Genomic DNA, 25,762 nt, shown 5'->3' on the forward strand with positions numbered 1-25,762 from the left:
ATCACAGCTTGACAGCAAGAGCCCGTTTTGCTCAGACTGAATCATTCAAGCTCCTATCCCCATTTCTCAGGAGTGTTCACCAAATGTCTTGCTAAAGGTTAAGCTGGGAGGCCCTCTTCTGTCGAAATGAAGCACACATGATTTACTGCACAGAAGAGCACACAAAACAGCACAGCTCTGGGAACTACTGATTAGGACAGTCAGCTACGAGGCCTGAATTTTACTGTCAGCTTGCTGCAGCATTTCTTTCAGGGTTGGGTGTTGGGGGTGGTGGTTGACTACCTAAGCAAATCTGAAAGCAGAAGCAGACTACTGAAAAAAATCAGCATTACCCAATGCTAGCTCTCTCTCCAGCAGCTGCAGGACAGCTCAGTTTTAACCCTACTTCTTTTTCCTGTCCTCTCTCAGCCATACAGCTGGGTTGTTAAAGCACTCCCTCATACTGCAGGTTTGCATCTCCTCCAGCTGGGAAGGGAATCAAAGCCACTTCACAGCTCACTCTTCTAGCCACTGCATAAAAAAAGGGCCTGTCATCCACATCCATTTGAAAAAAAAAAGACTACAAATGTGTGCGTGTGTAGGGGGTGGAGCAGACAGCTGATACTATCCATGTATTTTACAAGTATTCTCATCACGTCACAGATTAGGGCCCTTGGGACATGTTCTGCTTAGAGGCAGGCTCCTGGCAAGGTTTAGGATGGAGCTGGAGAAGGAGCCTTTTGAAGTGGGGCAGGTCAGCCCAGTGCATCACGCTGAGCTTCAGGCAGCACGGAACAACTCATACTGAGTTGTGTCCCGGGATTAAAATGGAATTTCTGAATTGACACCTGAAATCCATCTCAGCCCTGTTTTAGCTGTTTAAGTAAGTCTTTCATAGAGTCTTATTCTTTTTGTACAACAGTTCAGACCTTTGTTCCATCAACACAGTGCAGCCTAACAACAGTTCTTGCACTGGTATATCCAGGCATGAACCTGTAGAACATCACTAATCCTTTGTCCTTGCCATAAGTAATGCAATAAAAAAAAAAAAAGGGGGGGGGGGGAAGGGGTGGTGTTGGAAACCTCCACATTAGTTGAAAATTCCATTTCAGGTTTAATTAGCAAACTTTTTTTTCACTCTCACAGGTAAAGATTTAAACCAAAACACTCAGATTTGTTATAACCTCTTTCTTACCCTGGCTGAAAATTGGTATTACCTCCATTTAAGTCAGTAAGGTTAAAAGCAGACATGGGAGAAGAATCAGTTCTGACTGGCCAACACTAAGACTCTCAAAACCATTCAAACATATATTGCATGCATAAAATTAACTAGTGAGGTGTACAAGTTGCAACTGAAAGCATAAATAACTTGTGCAAGTCAGTGTTTTTGAGGCTGTCCCTTCCTACTTTTTCCTAAAACAACTGTATCCAATATTTCTGTATTCCTTTCTTCATTAAAGTATTGCCCAAAGGAATGATGATAATCCACTACCATGATCAGATCACCTGAGAGACTCTTACTGTGCAAACCATCTTTTATTGGAATTATTTTAAAGATGACAAATAGCTGCCTCTTCTACCTGTGGTAAAAAAAATAATACAATTAAAAAATACTTTACATGAAAGAAGACTTTGAATTTTGATAATTTATTGCAATAAATAAATGTGAGGTAGTTACACCATCACTAACCTGAAGCTATTGTTCACAGAAAGCAACTCAGAGTTCAAAGGCTTCATTTATTACCATTTTTTAATCCTTCCTCACTGAAAAGGGAACAGATAGATTTTTTCCCCCCATTGTTGTAGTGACAAGCTAGTTTTCCCCAAGATTTTGTGTCCTATTGTTGCTGTAGCACTGATTCTTTGCATGCTGACAACAGAATAAATCCTCACAATGACTTTAGTCAGCAGTTTTTCAAGTCTGAGGTTCTCCTTAGCTATATGTAATTGTGTCCCATGGTTTGGACTACTGGAAAGAAAAGACCTCATTGTGTAGACTTAAAAGCAGTACAACTACTGTGACATGGCAAAGTATGACTACTTTGGTTACTCATATGTCTTTTCATAGTGAGATAAAGTACTTTTCTTTAATAATAACAATGCAGCTGTAGCTCAGTCTCTCCTGCCCACGAGTACATACGTAATCACCTGCAAATGCTGCAAAAGGAGCCATGGCTACACAAAATCATTGCTTTTATATGAGGAACACTGAAAGATGGGGTTCAAATTCTACTTAAAGATCAAATATACGTGCCATATTACTGGCTCAGTGGCTGAAATAACACCATGTAAAAATAATGATACGTCCAAATAAGTAAAAAAGCATATTTCATCTAGTAATGTCAAAGTACTTAATGAGCATGAATTAAGGCTTACAACATCTGTGTGAGGTTGATGCTGTTGTATCAAACTGATACGTAATCTGAAGTCAAGATAAATACAGTCAAGCTGATGGGCCCAAAGTCTCAAACTCAGTCACTGTCAGGGCCCTGAGCACGTTCCCTCCCTCCTGGGGGTTTGGCTGCTTGGGCTAAGACCCAAACTCAACAAGCAGCTCTCAGGCCTAGAAACAGTTACGAAGAAAGAGCTCACTGAGAAAAAGCTGGAAGAAGCCTCAGCAGAAGCTCTGCCCTTTTCTTGGGAGATGCATTTAAGCGGAGGCTCACCCTTGGTCCTTGTTGCAGGTCCACATGTGCTTGGTCTCAAATCTCTCCAATTCTGAACCTGACCCTGACCCGGCAACTTAGCTTTTAGGCTTGAACTCAGACTTGCCTCCTCTCTATAGACCTGTTTGGCTTGCAGTGGACCCCAGCTGAACCTGGAAAAGAGAAGGCTGTGGGGAGACCTTATTGTGGCTTTTCAGTACTTAAAGGGGGCTTAGAAGAAAAATGGGGACAGACTTTTTAGCAGGGCCAGTAGCGATAAGACAAGGGGTAATGGTTTTAAACTAAAAGAAGGTAGATTCAGACTGAATATAAGGAAGAAATTTTTTACAGTGAGGGTGGTGAGACGCAGGAACAGGTTGCGCAGAGAGGTGGTAGATGCCCCATCCTTGGAAACATTCAAGGCCAGGCTGGATGGGGCTCTGAGCAACCTGATCTAGTTGTAGATGTCCCTGCCAACTGCCAGGGGGATGGACTAGATTACCTTTAAAGGGTCCTTCTATCCCAAAGCATTCTATGATTCTGTGATTCTGGTTACCATCAAGGACATGCTCTGCTCTTCTAGCTCAGGTCCTGTGGGACAGTGCCCTTGCTGCCCCCTGGCAGTTATTAGTAGGACCATATGGATGAACCAAACATCTAATTTCAACCATTATGCAACATGCCTTACAGACCCGTGTACACACATGTCAACATAGACACAAAGTTAGGCTTACAAAAATGGTATAGGAAACCACCAACTACATGATCACAATTTTAAAAGAAAAATTTGTTCTATTTCCAGCATTAGGTGTCTGAGAAACTCTTCTAGCAGAAAGAAGTGTTTTAACAGCAGTAATATATGGCTCCTTATCACCACCAGTAAGAACTTGCAGCGTGCTTTGCCTCACCAGTTCAACAGGGCTATCATACCCTTTAGCTACTTATTAACCTAACCAGTAGTGACCAAAAAAATAAAAAGGAAATCACACACCATGAGCCTCTTACTAATCTCAAATAATGCTATAATAATAGTGGCCAGTCCCAAGAGGAATGCTTTTTAGTTGATTTTGCAGATAGAACACTCAAACAGCTAAGCTGCATGTTTAACTGATGTATTTCAGGAAATCAGATAATTTTCTTTCAGCATATTTGAGGTCTTTTATTGATGGGAGCACTCGCAAGTATCACAAATAGCTGGAGATATTTACAAGAAATTAATTTAATTAAAGAAAACAAAAGCAAATATTTTTAAAGCCATGCAAAACACGCTACTATAGATACTTACAAAGTATAAATCATGGATGATGTCTGTCTGGTAAGTGCAAATTATTCTAATTGCACAATTCAATCAAGCTGTCTGTAGATTCAAATTCCTCCTTAAAACATGTACGTATTCTTCAAATTCTTTCACTATTAGCTCATTAAGCTCCAAATATAAACTTACATAAATAAATACACTTAGCATTTCAGCTTCTCATGCATGTCTCTCATCTTTCACATATATATAATATGCACAGTCCTTATCCTTATAAAAATGCAAGCAATGAAGAAATACCCTGTGGGAGGTTACAATGATTTCAATAAAAGTTCTCATTCATATGTCTTACAAGACTTATAAGAATATATAAGGGAAGTACAGGGTCTGTATATAGACTATATGCAAGGTCAGCATTAAGCACAAGTAGTTAAAATGAGTCTTCTGTGCCCTGCTGTCCTGGCCTAGACCCCCTCTCCTCCCCACATGCTCCACAGTAACTGTGCTGTGGGGAGACTGCAGACTGTTGGATGAGCCCAGGAGACTGGTTCGCTGGTGAGAGAATAATTTCAACTCCTAATTCAAAATCTTGCTGGATTGCCCTCTTTGTCAAAGCTCAGACTAGCCTGGGCAGCTACATTACCTGTGGAAATACCAGCCCTTGCCAACCCTTTGACATGTGCTTATCTGTTAGTGTGAGCAGTTTCACTGAAGTCCGTTTTCAGAACAAAGCGATCTGTGTGCCTAAGTGTTGAAGAGCTGAGATGTAAAATGCTATTTAAGTGGAGTCTGGCAATGTGACGTTTCCAAATTTCCTTCAGCACCTGATCATTAGCAAATATCAGCAATGCCACAATACTGAGCAGCGCTGAGAGTTGCAATTGGAGAGTCACATTATTTTTGGAGCACAGAGTGCTTTGAAAAAGCCTATTTCAATTTGCAAAGTATGCTGATGCAATACACTGCTGTTGTGCTGAGTAAACCTGTCAGTTACGCTTTGCCTCATCCACCATATACTACGCAATCTGAAATATCTGCTGAGCAGCAGCACAACAAACGTCATTAATTAAATGTCAGTGAACCAACAGTAACCACATAGTGGCATCTAGGACATTCATTTCCTGATTCAAGTTGAGATGATTACTGCAGAACTCAGCAACCACAGTGTCATAAATTTGGTGAAAGGTGGTTGCTCTTTTATGGATAACAACCACAGTGGCATTACTGTTTAACATCTGTTTAACTGAAAAGTGGCATCCTGTTTAACATCTTCATTGATGATCTGGATGATGGGGCACAGCGTAACCTCAGCAAGTTTGCAGATAACACAAGAGGAGGAGGAGTGGCTGATGTGCCAGAGGGTTATGCTGCCATCCAGAGGGACCTTGACAGTCTGGAGAAATGGGCTGACAGGAACTTCATGAAGTTCAACACGGAGAAATGCAAAGTCCTGCATCTGTGGAGAAACAACCCTATGCTGGGTGCCACCCAGCTGGAAAGCAGCTTGGCAGAAACTGACCTGGTGGTCCTGGTGGACACCAAGTTGAACATGAACCAGTAATGTGCCCTTGCTGCAAAGAAGGCAAATGGTATCCTCGGCTACATTAGACAACGTATTGCCAGCAGGTTGAGGGAGATGATCCTTCCTTTCTACTCACCACTAGTGAAGCCACACCTGGAATACAGCTAACAACCACCATGGTCTCTGGAGGGGTCTTTGTCCGTGACAAATTGACACAAAGGAGCCATGGCCTCTATTGTCCCTGGAGCAGGAGTATAGTGATGTGTATCCTATACTCTTCTCACATTGCAACTCGAGAGTACTTTCTAAGCACTCCCTGAGGCATCTAGAATGCTTCTGCTGATGGCTGCCTTGTAGGTGTATAAATAAAGAGTTTCTCAGATCACAGGACAGATTGAGGGCTGCTGCATGGCACAGTCATATCTGTTCTGCTTTCCTCAGCTTTTACTAGTATGAACTCTGATTTAAAAGACTGCCACGGCCCTGTTTGTGTCACTGCCAAATATTTATTTTTCTGTAATGAGGCTGTCATTTAATCTAGAATCATAGAATAATTTAAGTCAGATGGGACCTTTGGAGGCCATCTGGTCCAAAGCATTTTTTTTAGGCAACCCGTTCTAGCATTTGATCACCCTAACTGTAAAGAATCCTTTCCTTGTATCCAGTAAGAATTTCCCCTGCTGCAACTTCCACCTCTTGCCTCTCATTCTTTCACTGTGCACTGCCAGGAAGACTATGGGTCCATCTTCTTCATAGCTAATCATTAGGTTGTTGAAGACAGCCAATTCCCCTGTTGGCCTTCTCTTCACCAGATCAAACAAGCCCAACTCTCTCAGTCTCTCCATTATACAGTCATTGTGCTATTGTTTCCCTGTGTCAAATATGGCACAGCAGTGTATGTCCTTTACTCATTGAAGATATTAGTAATATTTCATTAATCATACTTATTGATGATGCAAACCTGGCTAAGTGGGACTCAACTGTCTGTGTCTTTACTAGCCAGAGTGTTCAAGGATTGCTACCATGTTAATCCTGTGTAGTAGAGGCAGAAACCATTTCTAAAGGCCCAATCCAGAATGTACTGAAATCAAAGTAAAAACTCAGTCTTGGCTTTAAGTCAAGACACTCCAGTTTTCAGACCCTTTACATCACTTTTCACAGTGAAACAGAAAAAGAGGCATTCTCCCCACTCAGAGTCAACTTGGTATTTTTTAATAGGTCCAACAAACACTTGAAGAGTTCCACTGCATTATGCACAAATGAGAATTAGAGACAAAGTAGATTATTCCCCATATACAGAACAGATGTACTTTCACAATGTATTCTTAAGTCTTCAGATCCCTCTGTAGATTTCTAAGGCCCAAACAGAAGCAGATCCACTGCATCATAATATTTTATTACTCTATGTGATGCTAATAACTTCACACATTTTCCTGGTTGCCATTGTTTCATGAAGATGCCACTCATATTTCTTGTCTTTTGTGTGTTTTAAAATGACAGCAATAATTGCTGACTATATGCATTAATATAGGTCAACTCATGGGGTCCACCTCTAGAGCAAATGGCAGCATGGCAGGCATTACACCCTCCCTCCATCACACACAAGGGACTTACTTACCCTCCAGCTACTCAGTGCATAAGTAACTGCCGATCCTGCGTGCAAGCCAGTGCTGGCAGAGCTAGCAGGATACTATCTGTTGGACCGGAGTGGAAACGCAGAGCACTGCATTGTCCAGATGGCAACCAAGAGTGATACTTCTATCAAACAGACACCTTTGCCTTGGAGAATGGGTGTGATGTTGAGGGCCACACTTAGGTACCTCTCTGATGGGGCAAGCATGCCGTGCTGGTCTTTATCCAGACAAATTCCTTTGGCTTCAGCTGAAATTTGCTTGAGTGAAGACTAACAAATACCTTAGGATTTGACGATTGCATCTCATTTGCTGGCAGGAAGATGGTGATGGTAAAAATAACAATGAGAACCTTGTGATTAATGTCACATTTAAATTTACATAAAGGACAATGCTGCACTTCAGCAATTTCTCATGCTGCTAAGGGATTTGGGTAAGTGAAAAGAGAATCTGAAACAAGAGCAGGATTTTGCCCACACTGCATTTATTGTTTTTACTACTTTCACCAGTCTAGGGAACATTAAAATTGCACTTTTGTCATGACTCTCACATAAGAGTCCCTGATTCTCATCTTTTGTTTTGCTTTGTTTGTTGGGTGGTTGGTTGTCTTTTGGGGCTTTTGTTTTATTTTTTTTTTTTTTTTACTACAACCATGACTTCTGTTGTCTTGGGATTTTGCATGTGGGTGGATGGATGTGATGGTAAACAGTTGAACCAGTTCAATGAGAACCCTGTGAGCTGCCAAACTAAACCACAAACTCAGCAGGAAATCAAACAAGAACAGAAAATTTTCTCTTTAAACTAGGACAACCTGACAATTGTCTAAAAATTATGCTATGTCTGTTCTTATGCCCTATCATTCAGAGATCTCATTCAGGCATCAAGTGATACCTAGCACTGAATCACTCAGAGGTGAGTGACACTCAAACACTTTTCAAGATAAGAGCTACTATAGGCACAGTACTTTGGAGATTACCTAAACTACTGCAAGTGCATTTGCTTCAGTACCTAAAGCTGCAGTACTCAAATGTAAATGGTGATACCGAACTCTTCAGTATCCACTCAGAATAATGACTACTACCCTTTACTTGCCTGAAGATAGATCATGCTGCTATTTATAGTCAAAGGCTCAGCTCTTCTAAGAAAATCAATGCCACTAAAGAATTTCTGAAGTAGTATACACTGCTTGAGAAGGGCAGCAGAAAAATAATAAATCTGGAATTATTTTACACTGATGACATTTTTTTTATGCTCACCTTAAGCAGAGATTGAGGAAGATTTTCTTTATGATTTAGGCAGATCTTTATATATCACATACTGATTTAAAATAATTAGAAGCTTATATTTCTGTTAACCAAAGGTATTCCTGGAAAAGGAATGCCAGTATTTTTGGAGATTTTGTTCAGAACAAGCAGTCAAATGTTATGATGTTTACTCAGCCTCTTCAGTTTACAATATGAAAAAAGAATTCCCATCAGATTTGAGGTTTTTTTTTTCATTCTTGTAAATTGGAAATACGAGAAAACAAGTCCATATTTGATCCAAAACAAAACCATATAGTCAAAAGACAAAAACTAATTACATTTTTGAACCTCAAAAATGAATTGGCTCTCATTTCCATTACATTTGGGGTAAAAGCTTCAGTTTTTCCAGCCTTTCAATAGAAAAGCATATATCTTTAACTGCATCAGAAAATACAGACAAAGGAAAACAGAATAATTTGTTACCATAAATACAGGTGATACTCAATCTACCTGTTAAAGTCTGCAGATGAAAAGAAAAAAATATCCACATAACTGAATTCCTCATCCTCCTTTTTAATACTTCTCAAGTGCCAACCCTCCTGAAACTCACTTACAAAAATCAGATTGCAGGACTGGGAGTTTAATTCGAAAGCAGCCTAGCAGATATAATCAAATATATTTCATTTAAATGGGTGGTTACTTTGGATCTCTCTTAAATGACAAACTCCTCAGATTAGGAACCTGGTCTCCAGGCCAGAAGGATTAACAGAAAGAGGTAATAGATGCAAAATGGGAACAGCACTATAAATTAAAAATACCTGTGTCTCACCAAAACCTATATAATTTCTAGAGTTTTGTCTGAGCAAGAATTTAGGTCTAAATGTCTGAATGTTCTTTATTTCATTATAAATATGTCTTCCTAATTCTTTACGTGATTTAACAGGATATGAACATTAAAAAGATAGAGAACTAGTAGAATCAGATTATTTTGTCTTTTGTAGTATCTTGAAGAAGTACAGGAGTCATAAAGCAGGATGGCAGAAAGACATTTTCTACTCTTAAAATTAATAGCAGCTGGCTTTTCTGGAGGCAATCCCCTGTGGATCCTTAATTCCTATCTTTCCTGACAATTTTAAAAAAGCTGGAGTAAAGGGTTGCTTGAAGTTTCTCAGAGTACAAACCACAAAACAACACAGCCAGATTGTTAAGAGACACCTCATTTACCCCATGTACAACCTGTGCACTCACCTCATTTGTTAGCACAATTTGTCAGAAGCATTTAGAATGCTGTAGAAAAGCCTTACTGTTCTTCACGTTGGCATCGGCTGCTTCCCTCCCTTGTTTCTGTGGCAACGTCACCTCCTGTATACATGGGAAAAGTCACGTTCTCACACTATTTGCTGTACTTTCAGCCAGGATCTGAACACGTTTCACTCACTGGCTGGAAACATGGAGGAGATACTCAGCATCACAACAACAGACAGATCTCCACAGGTCGTGATGTCTCTACAATGGAAACTATGCCTTCAAACACCAGCAAAGCTGGAGAGGGGGACCACAGCCAGCACCAGTCGTCCTACGGCAGGTTCTCCCATTTCCACAGATGTAAGGCTAGGGAGCTACTTGGATACAGTTTTTTCAGTAATATATTTATAGATGAGTTGTTATCTCCAGAAGAGTGATTCACAGTGTAGGCAATACTGATGGCTGGCCTTATCAGCCATTTCCTGGCAGGCAGTAACCTACTTGGAGAATCAAGGGCCAAAGGCAAAGCTAGCCAGTCCCCAGCTGTTAGGAGATGTCCATCCCAGACATAATAAATGTCACTACAAATCAAGACAAATTATTATCTGAAAAAAATTAACATAATTGCTGTCTTATCCCATTTCTTTCCCTTATTGTTTCTCTAAGTCATTTCCTAGCTATTAAAGATTGACCTACTAATCGCTGACAAAACAAAGCACAGTCTGCATATTGTAATACAGATTAAATTTTCAGCCTACCACGCAGTTACTATCCTTCTCTTGGATGATGGCACTTTTCAGTATCAAGGCTTTAGTGTGCCACCTGGTGGATTTTCAGCATTTGGTACATTTTGTTGATGTACAAACCTAGTGATACAGAGATGCCCAATATACCGACAGGAGCATCAACCATCTTTGGGCAATGTCTTTGTTAGAGGAAAAACAGTATTCATCTTATCATGCTGTATTTGCTCAAATTAGATTTTTGCCTGAGAATAATAACTTAATTCCTCTCACATTTCCAGTCAAATGAGTTTTTACTACTGTAACTATTGCAACTTTAGCTAATCCCTTACATTGATTGATTTTATATGTAATTGAACAGTGGCTCTCTCAAAAAAACTTCCACAAAACTAAGCCAGCTAAAATATTTGAAAAAAAATTATGAGCATGTGTTTTCTACTCTATTTACCCTTTCTTTGTAACTGTGAGGCATTTCTTCATTTCTCTTTTTTATAGAGCATGAGTTGTGTGATGAGGAACCTGGGATGGATTCAATTTCAAAACACACCAAGTCCTTTGAGCACACAGCCCTAAGAGGGAGTGTATCTTCTACTCCAGTACAGTGCCATGGGCGCTCTTCCACTCTGCACGAGATGCAGTATATTTCATTGCAGCTAAGACTTCCAGGATTTTAATGCTGGATGGAGGCTGCCCTCTGAATGAATGAGCTGCAGCTGCCACAAAAGAGCATGAATGGGCAGTTGGATGAGGCTTCTACCCAACATATGATGTCAATTCAGAAACTTGGATTGAAGATGGCAATGAGTGTATGGGAATAAAAGAAAAGACCAGCTGGAAGGTGCTGGATATGTGGCTGTTAATGAATCTCTGTACTGGAGTCTGGCCTTCTTTCCATAAAGAGAAAACAAGACAAACACAGATAAAACAGAAAGGAAAAGAACAGCAGTGATTGAAAATGCAGCTTTTGGTTTTGGTCCCGATTGTTACTGGCAACCTGACTGCTAGAGCAAAACAGGCTCTGCAGAGTTTTATCAGCCACTGCGAGACTTGGCAAACATACCAATGCTGTGCTGTTTTAGACATTGATTTTAGCTGCCTTTTGGACACAGGCATGCTGCAGTGCTGCTAAAAGGTCAGCTAAGACAGATTGTTTTTAAACCGAAAGCTAACGTCAAGAAGTGAAAAGAAGATATACAACTAGGGAAGAAAAAGAAGACAAGAAATGAATGCGAGGAGGTGGCAGTTGGATTGAGACTCCTCTCTTTGGTCAGGGCACCTTTTACAGTCAGGTAATGAAAGCCCAAGTCATACAATGGGTCTGAAGTCTCTAGCAGACTGCAAGGCAACACTGCTTTTGGTCCAGATAGGCTATGTTGCAACAGCAAGCAATGTGACCTGACAGGTGCGGATTCGCAGAGTAAAACAGCTGGTGCTGGGACCAGGTATCTATACTAAAAGTTTAAAGGAGGTTATTTTGAATTAGCTCTGGCCTGACCCTATAGACTTAATGACCATTAGGATTTAAAGTTCATTCTCCAGATTACTTTAGCCTGAAAGGAAATCTGGAAGTCCCAAGAGTGAAGTGCAATGAAAACCAAAACACAGTAGCAGGGATAAATGGAGATTAAATTAGAAAGCGCAGACCTGATCTCAACTAAAATACCTACACAAGGCCAGGGCACCATCTGCCTTGGGGAGCAATTCTTGGCTTCCAGGCCAAGCAGTAGTGTGGCTGCTAAAACATAACTCCTTTTAAGGACTACTGGCCTTGTCCACATAGTTTAGGGTTTAGCCCAGCCCTCTGTAGGCCCCATACAGTATCTGTAGGCTTAAAGACATTATTATTTTGCTGTAGATTTTCAGTTTAGAGTGCCTGATATAAAGCAAAAAAATGTTTGCAGCCTGTCAGAGTGAGACTTTCCGTAGGCTGCCAGAAAGTAATGTGCTGCATGCTCTGGGGCATGGCACACGTGCGTAGGGAGATTTCTGGGGACAGAAGTCTGCGGGGATAACCCCAGATTGCTACAGGAGCAGAGGGAGGGAGCCCTTCTAGCACCATCTTGTCCAACCTGCCTACAGGAAGAAAGATAAAAGTCCACATTTTTGTTCATACTGCCTTTCTACCTTATTCTGAGTTTTTATTTAAGGAGTAGAGTTAGGTTTTTATTATCCTGGATAAAGTTGAGTGTAGTCCTTAGTGCATTATATGTTCTCACTGCAGGCTAAATCCACCCATAAATAAGAGTTATAAAATGTATATTTCATTTAGGAATAGAAGTGGATGCAGTTATTGTATAAGGTCTGTAACCAAGATTGAAAGCACATTGCAAGGATTAAATATGACCTAAATTGATGAAATAAAAAATATAGATATTTCTTCCAGAAAGCTAAAAGCGTATAACATAGAATTAATTTCAATAGACATTAAATACCTTGGAGGATTAAAGCCACAAGAGAATACAGATTACAGTAGTTCAAGACATTTTCTCTTTCAAATTTGCAAGTTCTGTCTGACATCTGAAAGCCATTTTTATGTCAGTTCTTTCACACTAATCCAACTTTACTTGCAGTAAAGTACTGCAAATTATACCATTTGTTTTACCCGTGAAAACTAACAATGTCCCGTCTTCACAGTATGTTCAGTCAAAGAAAACCTTCTGGTGATGTAGTATTTGAGTAGTTTCAAAGGCTTTTGCATCACTTAACATTTTAGTGGGAGTTCAAGTATTTCTGATATCTGATTTAAGTTTTGTTTTTATAGAACAACAGTGTTTCTGAGGCCCCCACAGTGTAAAAGGAATTTTAACACCTTTAGTTAAATCGATATATCAAAAATTTATTTTTATAAATCCCCATGTGGATTCAATCAGTTTGAAAGTGTACATTTGAAAGTGTACGCTCTTTTTGCATCTTTTTATATTCCATCAATTCCTTAGCAAAATAATTTGTAAACTCATCAAGTTTGGACTTTTTCTTTTCCCTGTTAAAATATGTTTGACCTTTGCTACAAAAAGACACTGAGAAACAAAACATGGCCAATATGAGAAAATGTATACTGCATGCAAATGCAAAAGGTGAACATCCTATTTAAGCAAAATCAGTTTAGAACTTCTACAAGTTTTAGGGAAAGTTTTAGAATTACATTTGTCTTGTTTTAGTTTTGGATGTTTACCATCCACAACAAAAAAGTATATTGGAAAAAACACTATGTCATTTTTGCTTATGTCAGATGCACTTTAGTGTAACTGCAGTCCAATATGCTATCGAAATACAAAAATTAAAAACAATGCAACCTTATCGAGCCAAATACTTATTCCTCCTTAAGTCTCAATAGTTCTCTGTAAAACTCCTTCTTAGACAAGGGAGTCCAATGGCATCCTGGCTTGTATCAAGAATAGTGTGGCCAGCAGGACGAGGGAAGTGATCGTCCCCCTGTACTCAGCACTGGTGAGGCCGCACCTCGAGTACTGTGTTCAGTTTTGGGCCCCTCACTACAAGAAGGACATTGAGGTGCTGGAGCGTGTCCAGAGGAGGGCAACAAAGCTGGTGAAGGGCCTAGAGCATAAGTCTTATGAGGAGCAGCTGAGGGAGCTGGGGTTGTTTAGCCTGGAGAAGAGGAGGATGAGGGGAGACCTTATTGCTATCTACAACTACCTGAAAGGAGGTTGCAGCGAGGTTGGGGCTGGTCTCTTCTCCCAAGTAACAAGTGATAGGACAAGAGGAAATGGCCTCGAGTTGCGCCAGGGGAAGTTTAGATTGGCTATTAGGAAAAATTTCTTCACCAAAAGGGTTGTCAAGCATTGGAAGAGGCTGCCCAGGGAAGTGGTGGAGTCCCCATCCCTGGAGGTATTTAAAAGATGGGTAGATGTGGCGCTTAGGGACATGGTTCAGTGGTGGACTTGGCAGTGTTAGGTTAATGGTTGGACTCGATGATCTTAAAGGTCTTTTCCAACCTAAATGATTCTATGGTTCTATGAGTCTATGATTTACTAAAACAAGTTAAGCTGGTATAAATGATACATAATTCAAAGAAAGAATACCTTTTCCAATGTTGTGCACCAGTTCAGTTGAATCAGTTTAAAATCAAATCTTAAGGCAATACCGTGCAACTTTGTGCTCATACGAAGTCTGACTTTTCTGGACAAAGCCTTTACCAAGTTCCATTGGTTACAAGAAGACAACGAGCTTTTTTGTTGCTATTACTGCAGCTCACTTTGTAGGTCATTTGCAACGTACAGTGCCATCAGCCTCCCTTTTTGTGAATTTCATAATTTTATTTTTCTTCTTCTTCCACCTTTTAGCATGCGGTTAATAAAGTGTTACAAAATTTCTCATTATATGGACAAATCAGACTCAGGCCCTAGCAACAGAAAATGAATTCTATATTCTTAACATTGCCATACATGAAGCATACCACTTAAGGTAATTTGACATCACAACAGCATCTTTTGTCTAAATTAACAAATGTTCAACTTAAAATTTACGATGACATCATAACACAGTGTTTTGTCTAAACCACCAAGTGTTTGATTTAGGTTCACGGGGCAATTGGATGCGTGAAGGGCGCCAGTCCGTGCAAAATCAGTTGAAAAGAGAAAATAAATGCCGCCAATCGCGGAGGCATGATCTCAAGAGGAACGAAATGACGTATGGATTACGGAGATATACGGCTGTTTCTAGGGGCTACCACGGACCACCCCGTTTGCCCAGGGCTGTGGCAGGGACGGGAGAGAGAGGCGCAGCCGGTCAGCAGGAACCTGGGGGGCCGCCACCCCGGACACCCACAGGCCGCGGTACCCCGAGACGGAAACAACCAAGGGACCCGCCATGTCCGCGCCGCCCTGCGGGACCCGCGCACCCCGGCCCGCCTCGCTCCCCGCCGGCGGCACTCGGAAGTGCGTCACTCCCCGCGGCCGGGGCGCCGCCGGATGGTGCGTGACGCCACCGCCGCGCGCCGTGGCGTGTGCAGTCGCCGCCGCCGGCCGCGCGGCCCCGCCGCTGCCCGCCCGCAGCATGGCCGTGGCGGGGGAGCCGCCGCCGCTGCCCGCCGCCGCGATCCCCTCCTTCGCCGTGGCCCGCGGCCTGGTGGGGCGCCGCTACTCCTGCCTGGTGGTGGCGCCGCACCGCAGGCACGTCGCGCTGCCGCCGCGCTACCTGGGCCGCAAGCGCACCGGCATCCGCGCCCAGCTCGACGCCGAGCTCCTGCGCTACTCGGAGAGGTGCGGCCGGGGAGGGGGCTCGGCTCGGGGGAGGCCTCAGCCCGCCTGGGGGCCCCGCCGCGGCCGGGGGGAGGGCCCCGGGCCCCGGTGGTGGGGCTGTCTCCGCCCTAACGGCTAACGGTGCCCCCCCTTCTCCTTCCAGCCTTCAGGGTGTGCCGGTGGCTTACGACAACATCAAAGTGGTGGGTGAGCTCGGGGACATTTACGACGACCAAGGATTCATCCACCTGAACATCGAGGCGGACTTCGTCATCTTCAGCCCCAAGAGAGGGAAAAAACTGGTGGTATGTAAACGCGTTGACGTCTCACGAGGCGTTTTTTTTACTAAGTAATCAAAGCTTGGCTTCTCTCCATCGTCAACAGAGGTCTGGGACTTAGGTGGAGTTATATTTTAGTTTATATGAATAGTTTATTCGTGTATGAGTAGTTTACAGTAGTTTATTAACAGGTTGTAGTAGTAGTTTTTATTTTCATCTACCAGTACCGTCTGTCCCTACATTTGTTAAATTTATGTATAATACTTAATATGTTATTAAAATATTTTATTATAAGGATTACATACTTTTAAATACTTTGTCATACTTTTGTATATCATTTGTATCGATGCTTCTTTCCGAAGAACAGACAATTCTCAAACAGGTGTGCTTGTTCTTCTTGAATAGTGGCAGGAATGTTTAGGGTGTTCTCATGAGTTTATTTCCTTCGAGTACAAAAGCAGTACATCAAGTTGAAGCCTGCCTTTCAGTAAAAGGAAATGTGTGGCTCACAGAAGAGCTTTAAGCTTGTTAACACCCTTGGGTCAGTACTTCTGGAAAAAATAAGTTGAGAGTTGGCTTACGTTCGTTGGTGTGCCATACCTTCTGCAGTATAGCTTGTGTCTTTCTAAATGTGGTTGAGAAATGAATGGGTCCTCTGGCTAGGAGGAGAATGAAAAAACTCTCAGTGTCTTTCATTCATCCTTGGGGAAAACAAAGGTGAATAACGTTTGACATGCAAATGTGTCAGACCTACTGAATGGAGTACATAAAAGCTTTTTATGTGTCATCTGTGTCTTTAGCTGCTAAGTAGTGCTGTGCCAGCATGAAGGCTGCTTTAGGCAAGTAAATCAGACTTAAAATGGCTTTAAAGCACAGTTGATGGCTGTAGTGTGAGGAAGGAGTTACCTGTTGTATTCAGGTATTCACTGTGGCTAAATCCCATGTTCTGACTTCCTTTCTCTTGCAGATAAAGGTTCATTTCTATTTTGAGAGGAATTGTATGAAGAGTATGTAGGAATAGCTTTGATTTTTAGTGAAGAAGAGTTAGCTTATTCGCTAGGTAAACTGACTTTGCGATTTGTGCGTATAAAGTCTCGTTGAGAAGTGTCCGTATAGGAAATCAAATACATATCATGTGTGCCTTTAAAGGGGTGATATTTACTATGACGTTCTTTTTCTTTTTCAGGGGGTAATTAATAAAGTGGCACCTAGTCATATTGGCTGCCTGATACATGGATGCTTCAATGCTTCTATCCCTAAACCTGAACAAATGTCCATTGTACAGTGGCAAGAGCTGGGGTTTAAAATAGGGGATGAACTGAAATTTCAAGTATTGCACTTGGATTCTGATGCAGCTGGGGTGTTCTTCATTCGAGGAGGACTCACTAAAAGCAGGTATCGTGCTCTACTAGAGAATATTTTTAACTGATTTAATGAGTTTGTTCCAAGCTAAATTATTTGAATTAACATCTTAATCTTTAAGCTTTCTTGCTTATACATAAACCCATGTCTATATATAGCCATGTTAGCTTAAACTAAACTTTCTAGTGTTAAGCACTTGCATGGAAATTTTCTCTGGAAAAGTAAAAATAGATTTTTCTTTTTTTTAGCTTTAGAAATCTGAATGTGCTGACCTGTGAACTGTTGATTGCATAAATAGTACATGTTCAAAATAACACCCCAAATGTCTAGAGTAGCTGTGTTAATGAATGTGCATAGGCTTTTCAAGTGAAAACACCTGAACGCAATGTTTACATTTGTATTTACACACACACACACACACACACACACACACGTGTTATGTAACCACAAATAGTTACGTGGGTGACTTAAATGCTTGCTGAAGCATAAGAATATACTTGATCTCAAAAATGACATGAGAAAATGCATCACTTTCTTCCTTTTGCTTATGCCTCTGTAAATTTTTAGAGTAGCTTGCTAAAAATCTTAATAGTGATATCTTTAAAAGGGTCCATTCAGATGTTTTTGTTTTTTTTTTTTTTTTTTAAACAGTCGTTTGCTGAGCAATTTTTTTCTACCAATGTGGTTATGTTTTTAATTAAATGTACAATATGACTACTACTGACAAAATCATAACTTTTTTTTTTTAATCTGGAAGGATGCTCTGGATTGTTTCAGTGAACTTACAATGAAACTTAAACGATTTTGTCCTCAGTGCCTCTGGGGACATCTCCTCCTCCATGATTTTTAACTGCATTCTTTCCATATTTGTCTTCCTAGACATTTTCTCCAGTGCTCTCAGTTGCAAGGTACTTGCTGGGTTTTTGGATTTTGTTTGGGTTTTTTTTCTTCTTCTTTTTTTGACTCTTCTGGCATCACCTTTTGTTTTAACCGTATAGACATCCCCAAGGCAGTTCCTTGGTAAAGCCAGCAGTGTGTCTCATGTATGATTGAACAGGCCGTTGGTTGTGTGTGTTTGTGAATAACTTAAAAAGGTTTACTACACAGTGTGTAATTAGGAAATAGAGGATGAAGGAGTACAAGAAAAGAGGAAATATCAAAATAGTCTGTACAGCATTTTAGAGAAGAAATTTAGGCTAAGGTTTGAAACAGAATATTGATTCTGTGGTAAGAAAGAAGCTAGTCGGGTAATAGAAATTACCCTGAAAGTAATAAACCGGCCTTATGATTTTCTGTAACTAGACTCGCATGTTCTCCGTTTGTTGTTTTTAGCAGGTGCTTATCTTTTCACCACTTGGTATAAATACTGTGTTTTAACCAATTTTGACATTTGACTGTGTGAGGTGCACTTAGATGTCTTTACTTCAGCTTATTTTGTGTATTTCTCTACAGCATGCAGCCCAAACAATCTGAGACCGTCACTGACAGTACAAATGGAGTTGAAATTCAAAAGCTTGACAACCAGGAGAATGGCTTTAATGACTCTGGGGGAGATAATGTCACAGAGGAGCCTCTAGGGGAAACGGATAACACTGGGAGGGAAAATGCAGAAGAGCAAAGTGTAGATGCTGTGAATGGAGTATGTGATGATAAAAACAAGAAGAAGAAGAAAAAGAAAAAACATAAGCAAGAAGGACAGGAACATGTGTTGCCTACCAGTGACTCCAGTGGTTACCAAAGTGACCATAAAAAGTCAAAGAAAAAGAAAAGAAAGCATTGTGATGAATTCGAAGAAAGTGAATTATCTCAGCTGTCACAAGAGCCCAAAGCTAAAAAGAAAAGGGACTAAAGTCTGAAGTGCCTTTCCTGAATAAGATTTCAGACGTTTTTGATAAACTTCCAATAAAATCCAGTTTTCAAAATGTATATGTATATTTCTTTACTAAACAATCTGCTCTGCTAGGTGGGATGATGTTTGTGTGTATATGTGCACCAACAGCTTCAAAGGCAGGAGCTTTTAAAGAAGTGATAGAAGAAACGGGATAGAAGCAATATCTGCCTGTTTTATTTACTGGAAAATAAGGCACAGAAGAACAGTGGAATGTAATTACAGGAACACATACATCACCCCTGTGTCTGCTTCCTGGTTCCATGCATTAACCAGTAGCTAGTTACAATCTTTTCTACTCTAATTCCATCTTTGCTGCTCAGTGTCTTGATTTTATACGATTAGATTAGGCTGACCTTTGGGGTTCTGGGAAATGCACCTGAATTCCCAGGGGCTGAGAAGAATTTTTTTTTTTTTTTTTTTTTATTGTAGTAAGGGGCCATGAATGCCTGTGAATGAAACTCTGCAGCCTGACTTAAAGATTAAGCAAACTCTTGAGTGTCTTGGATCTTTCAGAACACCTTTTGTGGTACTCTAGGGAAAACAGTTTGATCAATTGATTCAGAGCAAGCAGGGAAGACGGGAAAAGATTGATGTAATCTAATATAATGAAGTACCACTTATGGGTTAGACTACCACCGAGATACAGGCTGATCAAGCAGTTGATAATGGGACATGGTTTGATAACGTTCATTTTTATGCATCAACCTCATTGACGTCACAGTTTTCTTTTAAGAAAAAAAAGCTAAAGTGCAACTCCCAACTTTTTGTGCTAGTGTAACTTTCAAACACTGCTCTCTGGAATAGCAGGTACCTACTGTCAATATTTTCCAAACTGTTGGAATTAATGTTAGTGGAAAGTTCTGACAATGGGAAAATGACAGTCAAACATTAACAAATGTGCCTTTATTAACTAATTTTCCTGGTATTACATGTATGATAATTTTTGGAGTATCAGTACTTTTAGTTGCGGCTCTTTTCTATTGTGAGGAGTTCTGGGGAGAGCTGTAGCATGACACGGTCTAGGCTGAGTCTTTAACCGAGGTAGGAGGCAGTGATTGCTTTGGTATTGGTTTACCTATTACAAGAAAACATAACCAGCTCTTTGGAAGCCTTGTAAGTAAACAGCATGTATGTGGAAACTTGCTGTTCGTGTGTCTGTTCTTAGGTGACAAAACATTTTGCACTAGTGATTATGCTGATGCTATTAGCTCACTTTACTAGATTTGTATACAGTGCCTAATAACATACCCATTCACGTTCAACATGTTCTGAATTTAAAGTGTGACAATACTTGTTTTAGGGCTCACTTTGTGCTATGTTAATGTCTTTTATGTATCTTTAAAGCTCCAAACTTGCCAAGACAAATCTAGGTTTCTGCCTTCTAGGCTTGATGGCATGGTAGTACATCATAGGCATTTTAAAGTTATTACAACACCGTAAAGAACCAAGTTAAGAGTTTTTGAAGACCTGTAAGGTGAGCTTAAGTAGCTGTTTACGGGCGGCAGAAACTTCAGTATATCCTCTTTTGCTTGCTCTTCAGTGTACTTGATCTTGAAACCAGTCTCTCAACAGTCCTGAGATGAACACGAATTGTCCCTGTTGTGTTTCCACATGTGGTAATGCTGACACATGAACAACATGCAGTTTCATGGATGCTGTCTCATCTGTCCATTCTTCCTGTACTGTGACAAACCTGAGAGGTCAGATAGCATGTTTGTAATGTGTTTGTTACAGCATGCTACAAGGTCACCTGAGGGCAGTATTCTGGTGTGTTAAATGTTGCAGAGATTAACAGAAAAAAAGTCCTGCCCTAGCGTGCTTAAAATTTAACTACACAGGACAGGCTGAAGGCTGGGACATAATTTACAGTCAGAAATTATCTGTTAGGTGTTCCCCCCCCCCCCTTTTTTTTTAATGGATTGATGTAGAGGGAAGAAGTTGGATGGGTAGGTATGGAGGATATATCAGAGAGGAGGATGGCAAGTGCAGATATTTTTTGTTCATGCCTATGGGAAGAGAAGGATGGAGGCAACTGCTATTGCAGATGAACCAAAGACTGTCATATGAGTTCATCTGTTAGTCCTTAATAATCATTATAGCTCACTTTCCCTTTTAGGGAAGGGAAACACATCTCCAGCAGACCCGCTGTTGGTGACTGCAGCATGAGCCAAGCCCCACCAGTTCATAGAACCAGCTTGTAGCACCAAGAGTTTGTCTTGCTCTGTTCCAGCTTTTCATCAGCATGGAGAGAAGGGAGACGTTCAGGGGGAGAAACTGAAGTTGCAGCTAGTGTATCAAGTAACATAGATGATTGATAGTATAAATGCTTTCAGCACTTTGAATGCTTCTTCCACTTTTGCTGCTTTACCATTCTCTTACTGAAAGAGAATTGCCTACTGTAATTTAACAAACTATGAAAACTGGATTTTTGAGGGTATTAAGCAACTTTTCTGAAAGCCTAACGTAATCTGTCTCAGTTTTGGGCCTTCTTTAAAGGCAGGATTTTTTTGGCACGCAAGTGTGGCCGACACCATCTTGTATTATTTTTTGGTTTTCTTTCTTGGCTTACAACAGAATAGAACAATTTAAAAATAAATTAAATGCAGGAGCTTGCAATTCATGATTGATGAACAAGTTGTTGCTCCAATGTTGCAAATACTATAATGTGTTACATTAAATTCTTGCTAGGTTAATATGCAAATAGCAATTGTGGTACAAAATAAAACTGTAGATTCCTTTGCCTGACAATTGTACAAAGCAGTTGACTGTTTTCCACTGTTTTGTGTCTTTGGAAGGGGAAAAGTGAAGAAAAGACTTAAAAAAAGAAAAAAGAAAAAAAGTGCTTTTCACAGTTGGAGCCAGTATTGGCAGCCTCAGCTGCACTCTTGATGTTGCTGTAGACACTGTTTCGGCATTAGCTAAATATGGCAAGAAAACTTGGATTTTCAAAAGTGAATTGTCACTCTATTCATGACTAAATCACTTCTCTTTGTTTTTTTCCCCTTAAAAAAACCTAAGATATTCCGATGCTTGAAATTAACAAAGGAAAGCAGCTGAACCTGACACTTTCCATAAAAGTTTCTCTGAAGTTTGATCATTATAAATGTTTAGCTTTCTGTGTTCCCTTGGACTACAGAGGAAGAGTTGTATTGAATTTTGAGTTGAGCCGAGATTTTTGAGTATCGAGAACGAACATTTGTAAAGCTTCCAGTAAGGCCAGGTGACTTTGTATTTGTTTGCATGTCCCTTCTGTTCCTTTTTTTCAGAGTGCGTTCCAGTACAACTCACTTCTGTCACATAGCAAAGAGGTTAGAAGGTAAAACTGTATTTTGTTCTATAACTATATTGATAGTTACACCAAGGTATGTGGTTACATCGGGTGATCTAGAGAAAATGTGCTGTTTTTTTCCTTTTTCAACATTAAGTTGGCAACAAAGCCAATACTCGCTTCTGTCTGTGGTTGATAATCTTTTATCTGTATTATGAAAAATGTAGTTCCAACTTAACCAGCTATAATAAGTTTCTAAAGCAGGGACTGCTTCTTCATAGTAGTATAAATATTTTGATTCTGATCTTTCTCAGTGTATTGCATTGCTTTGGCAGAAGAGCAGGCGCTCTTAGAAGGAAGTATTTTTAGCTCTCTCCAAAACAATTGTTTTGTACTCTCTGAAGCTTGCAGTAATCTGCAGTGTTAACTTTTGCTCTTTGCCTTTTCCTTGCTTCTCTTAGAAACAAATTCTCTGCTTTTGACTTGGCAGTTTTCTGCTGCTTAAAATACGCAGCCCAAACAGCCCAGTGGATGAGCTCTAGGGAAAGGATTTTTAAAAGGGCCTAAGTAAGCTAGCTGCCTTTTGGAAAACATGAGCCTTGATCAAATCTGCCTCTGAATAAACAGTTTGTCTTTGGAAGCATCCCAGCCTTTGATAGCCCTCAGACAGTACAGACCTTTGCTGTAAAAAGCAAGGGGGTAGTTACATACCCAGGCTGTTGTATTTTTTTCCATATACCTGTGAAGAGGTATATACCATATACCTGTGAAGGTGATCTGATGCTCTCAGGATTATTAGGGTTGGCTATGAAAGGACTGAAATAGTCTCATTTTAATAAGGCATATATTTTTCTTACCGTAATGTTGATTCTATTTTGCTATTTAGCTTTCAGAAATTCTGTAATTTCAATAAAGCCTGATGAACTTCAGTATCCAGTAGACTTAGTCTCTTTATAGGGAGAAGATACTTTGTCTTCTGGATTCATGTGAACAAAAATAAGACTGAAAATCAAGCTTCGCACTTCTCCAACATTGTCGGTAAATAAGATTTTACAGACACGGATCATGATTTTTGTGTCCTTTATCATGACTTTACACAGAACTAAGTTAGAGCTGTGTTAAATTCAGCTGTAAGTCTTGTAACAAGCCACTCGATTGACCTGATGTTAAGCAATTAAGAGCAATTGCAGCCTAGCAATGGCTTCAAGTTCCCCTGTAGCTTACTATCCCAGGCAAAGAGTAAAGATAGGTAAGAAGGAATGAGCTTTAATTTTCCCACTTTAAGGGCCACTGCTCCAAGACATTGAATACATAGATGATCTCCTCCCATTTGCCAGACTGATATGTCTATACTGTATTATTGCTGCTGGAACATTTCTGTTTCGGCCAGGGACAGTTCAACTCAACAAAGACTTCTTTGAGAAATCTAACTACAGAAACAGCTAAAATGAACTTTGTACAGAAGGTGAGTGTACTGCAGCAGTTCTTGGTACATAGCATAGAAACCTTATGGATAGAGGAAAGAATTTTGGTACAAGACTCATTATCAGTACCTTTCTCTTCTATGGATTATTTTAGTGTATTTCATATGACTAGAAGGTTGAGCTGTGACCTTTGGTCTCTGAAGCTATATGATACTTATTAAGAATGCAGGTACCAAGATATGACTGACGATTGCACTTCAAAGCTTCTTTGCTCCTTATCCCCTGTGCTCCTTCTTCCTTCATGATTTCTTTCACTGGTGTCTTTGGTGTATGGGAACTTCTCTAAGAATATTTTTACTACACCTGAAATATGATGCCCCATTCAAGAGCAGGATTTCATTGTGCTGCACAAATTGATTGAGGAGAACCATGTGTTTAAGAAGCTCTGGTAAGAGCCAGTCTGTCGGTACAGTGTTGCTTAGAAGCTCACATTAGGTATGGTTGATCCACTAGAAGTCTGGACACTGAAAGAAGCAGATCTTTGTCAAATATCTTGACTTGAGTTGCAATTAAGGTTGCATTCAGAAATAGTGCAGTTCTCTCTGCAAAGCCATGATCAGTGGGCATGACCTCATTGCAATACATACATGCACAGCACACACACAACTTCTGCTGGAGACTTGGGACTGCAGCAGTTAGTGGAATGCAAACTGTGCAAGTAAGATCCCAGATTTCATTGAAAGCATTTTGTCAAAACTAGTGTGGAATAATTCCCACTCGTTCATGAAGCTGGCTGAAGCCAGAGTCTTCTTGTTTTTGGAGCTGGACTGCGCTACAGTTGACCTTGATGAAGTCAACTGTTAAGGTTTGTTTGTTATTGTGTATAAAGACACAGTCTGTGCTTTTTTCTCATAATAAAAGTGTTAGTGTATGGATAAATTATAAAAATTCTGTTTGGATCGGTCAAACCAACATTTAAAAGCTGGACTAAAAAGAAAGACAAATTTATGCTGCATCAGTAATCATTAATATCAGCATCAGGCAAAATAAGACGTAGTCTTGGAGCACTACAAAATTTTTGCATCAGCTCCTTTTTTGTTTCAGATAACAAACTAGTGACATCTGACCCTCTTTCTGAATAATGCCAGTTTATTTCATTCATGCTTGAAGACTTGTTTTTTCTCCAGAGATTTGGTCAGCTCTCCGTGGACTCAAAGATGACCAGTTTTTTGAAGCACTTTCCTAGAAGGACAGCTATTTGTCTCCCTGCTGAAAAATACCCCAATCCCAAAAACCCAACAACAAAACAAAAAGTGCATAGATGGTAGGTATTTGTAGTTTCTTCATGGACCCTGTCAACGCTGGCTTGTGGCTTTGTGAAGAGGGGCACACCTTCACCTCTGGTGTATCTACATTCTACACAGAGAAGCAGTTGACCTCTGCCTTTCAAAGCAATTCCATATATTGTGGCTAAAAATAAGTACATGGAACAGTCTGCACTAATGATGAATGGGATGTGCTGATAACTTGTTTTGATATGATTTTCTTGATGCTAGACTGAATTTAGCATAAGTGACCTACTTTATGCCTGTTATTACTAAATCCCATGTCTTCCTAGTTTTCTCAGAGAGAGGATAGTTCCTGTTTCATATGCATAATTTCAAAACTCATCTTTTCATTTAGGATAGACATTAGTTAAACTTGAACTCTTAGTTTCCTTGAACTAACTATGGATAGTTGTAAGGTTTCTGAAGTAGTGAAAAAGTGTGCATGTATTATAGATTTAAGTGCATTTGCAAATTCATATTTTTACCCGGGTAGTATTTATAAAGTACTTACCAAAGCACGCAGATGCTCACAGATTAGTTCTGTAGTCATTTGTATTATGATTATTTCCATCTCACTTCAATGCCTGGTTAGCAAAAACATTGTCAGAAATGATCCTAAAATAGAGCCTAGCATCATCATATTCATTCCTGATTTATATTTATCCTGTAAATCTGTGGTTGTGCAATGTTATGATGATGAATGTGAAGACAAGCTGTTGCAAATAACTTTGTATCTTCCTATTAATTAA

At 40.2% G+C, this 25,762-nt stretch overlaps 1 protein-coding gene across 1 annotated transcript; it reads left to right on the forward strand.

Moving 5' to 3' along the window:
* The first annotated feature begins 15,238 nt into the window (after positions 1-15,238).
* On the forward strand, positions 15,239-19,268 carry POLR1F (RNA polymerase I subunit F). Its single transcript, XM_082321644.1, has 4 exons — positions 15,239-15,483; positions 15,626-15,767; positions 16,927-17,135; positions 18,555-19,268. The coding sequence occupies exons 1-4, from the start codon at positions 15,278-15,280 to the stop codon at positions 18,949-18,951; spliced, it is 954 nt and encodes a 317-aa protein (XP_082177770.1). The 5' UTR covers positions 15,239-15,277; the 3' UTR covers positions 18,952-19,268.
* The last annotated feature ends 6,494 nt before the right edge of the window (positions 19,269-25,762 follow it).

The sequence above is a fragment of the Platalea leucorodia genome, assembly GCF_965183815.1.
Source record: "Platalea leucorodia genome assembly, chromosome: 1".
NCBI classification, from domain to species: Eukaryota; Metazoa; Chordata; class Aves; order Pelecaniformes; family Threskiornithidae; genus Platalea; species Platalea leucorodia.

Coding starts and splice junctions, on each gene's coding strand:
- POLR1F (XM_082321644.1), top strand. CDS start 15,278: ATGGCCGTGGCGGGGGAGCCGCCGCCGCTGCCCGCCGCCGCGATCCCC. Junction 15,484..15,625: donor CTCCTGCGCTACTCGGAGAG/GTGCGGCCGGGG, acceptor TTCTCCTTCCAG/CCTTCAGGGTGTGCCGGTGG. Junction 17,136..18,554: donor GGAGGACTCACTAAAAGCAG/GTATCGTGCTCT, acceptor ATTTCTCTACAG/CATGCAGCCCAAACAATCTG.